Here is an 8870-nt window from a genome sequence, read left to right as displayed (position 1 = left end):
CCAAAATTCAATTTGAAATGTAAAATTTGAAAATGAAAATGCATTTCCAGAAATGCATTTTCATTTTAAGAACGTGGCTGCAAAATCGTGACCACAATTCAAATTCAAATGCATTTCCAGAAATGCATTTTCATTTTCAAGAACGTGGCTGCAAAATCGTGACCACAATTCAAATTCAAATGCATTTTCAGAAATGCATTTTCATTTTAAGAACGTGGCTGCAAAATCGTGACCACAATTCAAATTCAAATGTATTTCCAGAAATGCATTTTCATTTTAAGAATGTGGCTGCATTATTTGACTCATAAATCAAATTAGTAGTACTGATTAGTACTGAGCGGACATTGCATTTTCATTTTCATGTTCTGCCCGCAAAGAAGCTGTGGAGCCTCAAATGGGACGGGGACGACCAACCATCCACATCCCGTTCGAATAAATAGTTTTCGATGGACTCGAACGGGATGTGGATGGTTGGTCGTCCCCGTCCCATTTGAGGCTCCACAGCATCCAGCCGTTCCAGGACTGAAGAGAGGTTTACTATGGCAACCTCATTAATGTGTACGTCTGTGACGGCAGAGTATGCAGCCAAGCTCTCTGTGACTTGTTCTACTCGGTCACGGGCATCAGACTCAGATATATTATTAGTTTCTACCAGCTCAGCTAATTCTATCAGTGTCTGCACAATTTGAGGGAGCGCCATGATCTGTGATGCGTCCTCTAAAGACCCGGCAATTCAATCAATTTCCCGGCACATTTGCCATGTAATGCAATGCGTATGTGCACACCGCCCCCTACCGAACAAGATGGGTAGCTCGGTCAGCAGGGAGCTGAAGAAGAGCGGCTACTGACGTCACTCAACTGCGCCGCTCAGAATGCATTTTCGTTTTCGAATTATGGGCAGTTCTTTGCGGGCAAAACATGAAAATGAAAATGCAATGTCCGCTCAGTACTAATTTGATTTATGAGTCAAATAATGCAGCCACATTCTTAAAATGAAAATGCATTTCTGGAAATACATTTGAATTTGAATTGTGGTCACGATTTTGCAGCCACGTTCTTAAAATGAAAATGCATTTCTGAAAATGCATTTGAATTTGAATTGTGGTCACGATTTTGCAGCCACGTTCTTGAAAATGAAAATGCATTTCTGGAAATGCATTTGAATTTGAATTGTGGTCACGATTTTGCAGCCACGTTCTTAAAATGAAAATGCATTTCTGGAAATGCATTTTCATTTTCAAATTTTACATTTCAAATTGAATTTTGGTATCTATTTGCTGGGGCATATTTTGAAAATTAAATTTCAAATGTCTTTTTCGTTTTCATTTTAATTAAGGGAAAGAATGAGCAGTCTTAAAGAAGAAAATGAAAATGCAAATAGGATGATTGAATACTAATTTGATTTATGAGTCAAATAATGCAGCCACATTCTTAAAATGAAAATGCATTTCTGGAAATGCATTTTCATTTGAATTTTGGTCACGATTTGCTTCCATAGGCAAGCGCCATCTACTGTCATTTTTATCGAAAATAGTCCGGCAAAATCAGTATTCTTGCTTCACTCTATTGCAAAGCAAGACAAGGCAAATTGTACATGTATTGTATATGTTTATTTTGGGTTCCAACGTTTCACGATACAGAATCAATTTTGAGAAGATATTTACAATAAAATGACACAAAAGGAATGCCGGTATGTGTATAGATACAAAACTTAATAGAAAAAAAAAGAAAACGTGTCAAATGGCTCTTATTTCTTAAAATAAACAAAACACAATTTTTCAAGGAATGAATCTGAGCTGTTTGTGGTCAAGTGGAGGGCAAAGGATCCTGGTTGAGTGGAAAGCAGGGAAACATTCCACATGAACAAAACATCAAATCCAGGCATACACAACACTACTGCCCAACGGTTTCTGGTATGATACAACGGCGTCTGGTCTAATCAACCTCCTCCATCCTGGATGTGTCATCTTCCCCTTCCAGAGGGGGCATGTCTTCAAGTGGGGCAGAGGAAGGCTCGTCTGTGGTCAGGTCATCCTCATCAATACCTGGGGGGGTAGAAGAGAGACTGTCAGCTGAATCAAGACCCTTGAAACTATCTGCCTGTCCCTCAACCATTGAAACCATAACACTAACTATTTTGGCTGGAATTTTCTACAGTAAGAACTGCTTAGAGTGATGCAATGTAGGTGAGGCTTAGGGGGATGATTATAGATAGGACTCAGTGTTTCCCACACATAGACTAATTTGTGGCGGTGCGCCACAGAATCAACACCGGCCGCCACACATTGCGTTTCGTAAACATTTTTTTTTTCGCCATTTAGGTAAAAACACGCAGCGTATTCGTTCAGCTGCATTTGCTTTCCCTGCTCTCCCTCCGTCTCTTTCACGCACGCGTCTTTCTCACATACACACACAGTCACTACGTCAGCACACGTTAGCAACGATGCATACGCCGTTCTAGTGAGACCGACAGCTACATCAGCGAGCCTTCAGCATTAGTGCCGTAGCTAAAGGTCTAGGAAAGTTGAGGCTACTTTTCGCTAGGTACCGACGGACATGTCTTAATCGAAGGTTCCCCTTCGTTGTTTTGGTGAGAAGTTTCAAGAGCTAGCTACTTACCCGGCGTCATGGAGCCGACCAGTTAAATAGTTATTTAGCACCCTGTATGCAGCGTCGCTACCTGCATATGCAGAAATTATTTGTTTGTTGTTGTTGATTGATTTTGTGAATTATTTCGACCCCCCCCCCCCGGTCTGACATGAAACAACACCCCCCCCCCCCCCCCCCCCCCCGCCACATATAGCTTTCTAATCTGTGGGAAACACTGGGACTGTCAAAGGCCCCCCACTCACCCAGACCAAGCTTGATCATCCTGTAGATGCGGTTGGAGTGGGTCTGGGGATCGTCCAGGGTGAACCCAGAAGACAGCAGTGCCGTCTCAAACAGCAGGATGACCAGATCCTTGACAGACTTGTCGTTCTTGTCTGCCTCGGCCTTCTGCCTGAGGGTCTCCACGATGGCGTGGTCTGGGTTGATCTCCAGGTGCTTCTTGGCAGCCATGTAGCCCATGGTGGAGTTGTCCCTGAGGGCCTGAGCCTTCATGATCCTCTCCATGTTGGCCGTCCAGCCGTAGGTGCTGGTGACGATGCAGCAGGGAGAGGAGACTAGGCGGTTGGAGACTGTGACCTTTGCAGGGAAGGTGTTTCAGGTTAGAGTAGCAGTAAAGAGGAAAACTTTCATTTGTCCTCAAAGGTGCAATGTTGTGAAGCAGTAACAAAACAATATAAACATTGACACTCAAGATCAAAGTACACACATTTGTGTGTATTTGAGTGTTACGTGGAACAGGTTTTGATCACAAAGCTGTAAGAAATAGCTTGGCAGTCCGCATTAGAGTGTAGTATATCGATCACTCCCCTTCACTCCTTTTCCATTGGACTGGACAAGTCTCAGTTTCAGAGCCAGAGATTGATTTTATGCTAGTGCCTTGGCTTGAGTCAATACTGTAGCACTGAGTGAAATCAGGGATATTTCATCTCACCTTCTCCACTTTCTTCTCCAGGATGTCCTTCATGATCTTGCAGAGGTTCTCAAACTTGGTCTTCAGCTCTTCCTGCTTCTTCTTCTGATCCTCATCCTCAGGCAGCTCCAGACCCTCCTTGGTCACTGAAACCAGGTTCTTGCCATCATACTCTTTCAGCTGTTGGACGCAGTACTCATCAATAGGCTCAATCATGTAGATGACCTCCAGACCAGCTTTGCGAAGGCGCTCCACAAAGGCAGAGTTGGCTACCTGGTCTTTGGTCTCACCTTAAGAACACAGGTGAAGAATTAAAGAAAGAGGGTAGTTATCATATAGATTTTTACGTACACAAATATCTTTCACTTTGATGTGATGGATGGGTGGAAGTATGAAAACGGGAAGGAAGATTTGATGATGGCTTGAAGTGTGTGTTCTCACCAGTGATGTAATAGATATGTTTCTGGGTGTCCTTCATGCGTGTGACATAGTCCTTGAGAGACACCATCTCATCTCCTGAGGAGGAAGTGTAGTAGCGCAGCATATCTGACAACTTCTTCCTGTTCTGAGAGTCCTCATGGATACCCAGCTTTAACAAACAAAAGACCGGAGAATTTGGATTATTAAACACAATCATTCTAAAGCCAATACAGTAAACTTAATGTAAGCCAAGTTATTATGCACATTTTACGTGAATTTTGGTTGGGATAGGAACTGCAAATGCAGTGCAGAAATTACACATCAATTCATTATGGGCTGCCAACTATCCCCTGCTATCCATAGGAGTGGTATAAAATGGAGGTAAGAGGATCTGGGAATGGCCGTAAGATGCTTAGCTCAGGTTTAAGAGGACAAAATGGCGGGTGGATCAGACAGGTGGAGAACTACTACTGGTTAGTGGGGCACTAAATAACGCTCCACAAGACCAGACATGTAAAGAAGGAAGGTGGTGAAACAATCAATGGTGACAGCGTCTACCCTTGGGCCACAGTGTTTGAGGTCCTTCTCAGTTTAACCTCCAAGGTCACCTGGTGTTAGGAACAGGAAAGTATAGTAAGAGTGTGTCAAACCAACCTTGATGTTCTTAGAGAACTGCTCGTAATACTTGGAGTAGTTTTCCCTGTCTTCTGAAAGCTCTGTAAAGAGCTCCAGACACTTCTTGACCAGGTTCTTGCGGATCACCTTCAGGATCTTGCTCTGCTGCAGCATCTCTCTGGAGATGTTCAGGGGGAGATCCTCAGAGTCCACCACACCCCTGACAAAGTCTGATCAGGAAACAGACAAAAACGGTTACTGCTCTGCATTTTGCTTAGTGCTAAAGAAAATCTATGCCAATTACAGCGATGACGAGCAGACAATAAAGCTAAAAGGATTTGCTGAGATACAGATAATAAATTCTCTATTTACAAGAACAATCTGACACATAAATTAATATCTACAATGTATATATATCTATATAGTATATTTACTGTAAATATATATATTGTCTTACTGAGGTACTCTGGGATGAGCTCATCACAGTTGTCCATGATGAACACCCTTCGCACATACAACTTGATGTTGTTCTTCTTTTTCTTGTTTTCAAAGAGGTCAAAGGGCGCGCGGCGAGGCACAAAGAGCAGGGCCCGGAATTCCAGCTGGCCCTCCACTGAGAAATGCTGCAGGGGGAAACCAACAGGAGGTCAACGATTCAACTGGATTTGTCAATTAACCTTACTTATGGTTAGATAAACAGTGCTGCAACTTGGATGCAAAAGGACAACTGCCCTTTCCTGGTCTAATACCATACACTATATCCTGTATTTGTTTTGTGCGGTTGGGATTAAGAGAGATATGAGGACTACAAATTAGTAATTGGCTATTGAGGTTATTTGCGTTCCATGATGGACTTGGTATGCCTCACCTTGACTGCCAAGTGCTCCTCCCAGTCGTTGGTGAGGCTCTTGTAGAACTCTCCGTACTCCTCATTGGTGATGTCGTCTGGGTTACGGGTCCACAGAGGCTTGGTCTTGTTCAGCTCTTCATGGTCGATGTACTTCTCCTTGATCTTCTTCTTCTTCTTTTTCTTGTCTGAGCATTTGTCATGGTCGTGCTCGTCATCTGAACCCACATCCTCGATCTCAGGCTTGTCCTCGTCCTTGTCTTCCTCATCTTTCTCCTTCTCCTTCTTCTCCTCCTCCTCCTCCTCAGCCTCATCGTCACTCACCTCCTTGTCTCGCTCTTTTTCCACCTGACAAATAAATATACAGTTTTTATACATCACTTAAAACTAGATATATACTGTATCATACATACAAACATTCATATTAAATGCAGGGCTTGGTATTGCGACCATTTTGGTAGCAAATGCTCTTGATATTTTACCTTTGCAACCTCAAAATATATTTGGGAACATTTGTGCGAGTGCAAATAATCGTTAGGGTGGGACCTGTTTTAATTTCTTTATAAAAACGCTGCCTCATTACCCTACAGCACAGTATGTGCCTGCTGTGAGCTCTGTATTCACGTCACATGGAGATCATTCACACCCAAAATGTTATGAGCTGAAAAGACTATATAAAAACCATCGGTGGGTGCGCCTACATTTTTGCTGGTACTCCTAACTTTTTTAAAGTTGGCAGCACCATTGCAACCAAATAGAAGTTCATTTCAAGCCCTGAAATGGCCTTTATATAGTATGGACCAAGGCACATACATTATTTTAACTATCTAAGAAATATATTTTTGCTGGGAATACTTACAAAAAGTGTGATGGGGTAGCCAATAAACTGTGAATGCTTCTTCACAATCTCTTTGACCCTTTTTTCCTCGTGGTACTCTGTCTGGTCATCCTTCAGGTGCAGGATCACTTTGGTGCCACGCCCAATAGGCTCATCTACAGGATGACATCACGGTTAGAATTGATTTTTTTTTTTTACTGACATGCATACTACTCCAACACAGACCCGCCAAACTGAAGTCAAGTCAGACATAGCCAATGAATGAGAAGGACTGAATAAAAAAAAAAAAAACGTTATTTGTCTGCATTAGCTGTGCTTACGGTTATCAACTTTAACTGTGAAGGAGCCACCAGCAGACGATTCCCAGATGTACTGCTCGTCATCATTGTGCTTGGTGATGACGGTCACCCTCTCAGCTACCAGATAAGCAGAGTAGAAACCCACACCGAACTGGCCAATCATGGAGATGTCAGCTCCAGCCTGCAGGGCCTCCATGAAGGCCTTGGTACCAGACTTGGCAATGGTTCCCAGGTTGTTGATCAGGTCAGCCTTGGTCATGCCGATGCCCGTGTCGATCAGGGTCAGGGTGCGCTCTTGGGGGTTGGGAATGATCTCGATTTTTAGGTCTTTGCCCGAATCCAACTTGGTGGGGTCAGTCAGACTCTCATATCTGATTTTGTCCAAAGCCTATAAAAAAAATCAATGAAGGGTTTGACAAGTCAACTTTTTGTCCCTGAAGTGTATTCATTCAACATCATCAATTAATACAAAAATCAATAACAATAATAATAATAATAGATTAGCCTAATGAACGATAAAACTTAATTGCAATATCAAAGAGATATTTATCGTGGGGGCTTTTCCTGCTTCAAAAGTTTGGGCTTCGTTGATTTTGTATTTATTTTTACATAAAAATAAAAATTAACTTACATCAGAGGAGTTGGAGATGAGCTCTCTGAGGAAGATCTCTTTGTTGGAGTAGAAGGTGTTAATGATCAGAGACATCAACTGAGCAATCTCAGCCTGGAAGGCGAAAGTCTCCACCTCCTCCTCCATGGGCTGGTCGTGCGCCTCGGGCATCTGATGACAGCACACGCATGAGCAAAACAGGCATGGAAGGAGCAAACACACTTCAAAGGGTACACAGCGAGAATGTGTCATATCCACACAGTGTTTTCATGGCACTTCCCAGCCAACATATATATATTGTGCTGCCAAGGTTTTTTTATCAGGCCACAGAAGGTGAGTCACTAGGCTGTGACGTAATTGGCACAGCAAAAAAAAAGCTCACTGTACGGGCAGTTATGTAATCTAGTTAGCTATGTGAATAAAGATGGATCTTTGGCTAAGGTGGTCGCATTAATCAATTGCTCCTGAACCTCTTAAACTTCCTGAGAGACTAATGGCTTAGGAGAGACAGGTGGGGTGACAGACTGCTCTCTCTGTTCTGCTTACTGCTGCATTAGGGTAATCCATCCTTACAGAACAAACAAAAAAGAGATCTACTTGTCCCTATCATGATAAAACAAAGGCTATTACACGATCAAGATTAAGTGTATCGTTTGACAAGACAGGCTAAATGTCGTTTGTCTTCTCTGCATGTTCCTCTAAAATTGGAATATTCTAGAGTTTGATCAAATTATTTAATTTTGAATCTCACTAAGCACATTCAAGACATACTGTGTGGTAGTAGATGCCTGTGAAGGGGTGATCAGGCTGGTATAATTATATTTATTTAAGCACTTGAAGCCGAGTAGCACATGGCTTGAGATGCCATAGCCTTAGGAGAATACTCCACCTGTCGGTTCGCGCAGCAAACGACATGATGTTTCTAGAAACTACTAGATAACACGATTAATTCATCTCAAACCGAAACTCTGTTTTCATGATTAAGAGAAACCTTGGGAAGCTAATTATCAGTGTGTCACGACAGTTAGTGTACGAACGGAAAATCACTCAAGTAAAATGCGCACAGTCAACTTAAATTAACAGTACAGTAACGTTAAATTAACTGACATTACAAATGAATTAATCCGTCTTTGAGAGGATCTAAGCACGTGGCAGCAGGTTAGACCACATATAGCAAGGAAAAGATTTGATCACAGTAGGTACAATAAATGTGTCAAGTACAATAAATACATTGGATGACGTTAGACAAAATACTTCTCAGGCACCGACTACAGCAGTTAAATTATGAAAACCAATTGTGATTTAACGTTTTAAAACACGACGATGTCATTTTCATATTTTCATCATTCTCCACAGTATCGTTTGGTACAGTACGTGTAATAATAGCTAGCTAGCTACCTTAAATCCTACTTTTCTAATTGATGTAGCGTTAGGTTAGCTATATAAGTTGTTCTCTTGTGACTAGTGTGTCTTACCTTTCTATTAGGTTTGCCTAGTCTTCGTGTGAGGTTGGTCCTCAGTTGGCAACAACACTGTCTTGCCTAACGATGGGGAAGGGAGAGCAGGATGGGTTTTATACCGTCCTGGAGTGTTCGAGAAATCTTCAGCTTCGAGAACAGTCTGGAATATTCCAGGCTATAGCTCGTGAGTGTGCTGTGTGAGTGGGGCAAACCAATGTCAATCATACAGGATAGTTACTCTGTCCACGCCCATCGTTCATT

General features: G+C 42.3%; 1 protein-coding gene across 2 annotated transcripts; it reads right to left on the bottom strand.

The window, feature by feature from the left end:
* Positions 1-1591: 1591 nt before the first annotated feature.
* On the bottom strand, positions 1592-8764 carry hsp90aa1.2 (heat shock protein 90, alpha (cytosolic), class A member 1, tandem duplicate 2). Of its 2 annotated transcripts, none has more exons than XM_047022034.1 (11): positions 8625-8761; positions 7171-7320; positions 6561-6927; positions 6262-6395; positions 5424-5750; positions 5013-5178; positions 4595-4785; positions 3962-4109; positions 3542-3810; positions 2853-3186; positions 1592-2045 (listed from the first exon to the last, which is right to left on the bottom strand). In XM_047022034.1, exons 2-11 carry the CDS (start codon positions 7318-7320, stop codon positions 1936-1938), a joined length of 2196 nt encoding a protein of 731 aa, XP_046877990.1. In that variant the 5' UTR covers positions 8625-8761; the 3' UTR covers positions 1592-1935. The 2 variants fall into 2 exon arrangements, with proteins under 2 accessions (XP_046877990.1, XP_046877991.1); XM_047022035.1 differs by having other exon boundaries at positions 2007-2219; positions 2833-3186; positions 8625-8764.
* Positions 8765-8870: the final 106 nt, after the last annotated feature.

The sequence above is a fragment of the Hypomesus transpacificus genome, chromosome 6 (genome assembly GCF_021917145.1).
Source record: "Hypomesus transpacificus isolate Combined female chromosome 6, fHypTra1, whole genome shotgun sequence".
Classification (NCBI taxonomy): domain Eukaryota; kingdom Metazoa; phylum Chordata; class Actinopteri; order Osmeriformes; family Osmeridae; genus Hypomesus; species Hypomesus transpacificus.
Note: the sequence above shows the minus strand (reverse complement) of the source record. Positions and strands in the feature narration are given on the sequence as shown.

What these genes read in the sequence shown, in the direction of transcription:
- hsp90aa1.2 (XM_047022034.1), bottom strand. Translation starts at nt 7,320, where the DNA reads ATGCCCGAGGCGCACGACCAGCCCATGGAGGAGGAGGTGGAGACTTTC. An exon ending in TGGAGAAGAAAGTGGAGAAG is followed by an intron (nt 3,187 to 3,541) that starts GTGAGATGAAAT and finishes TTCCCTGCAAAG; the next exon opens with GTCACAGTCTCCAACCGCCT. An exon ending in GATGATCAAGCTTGGTCTGG is followed by an intron (nt 2,046 to 2,852) that starts GTGAGTGGGGGG and finishes CTACCCCCCCAG; the next exon opens with GTATTGATGAGGATGACCTG.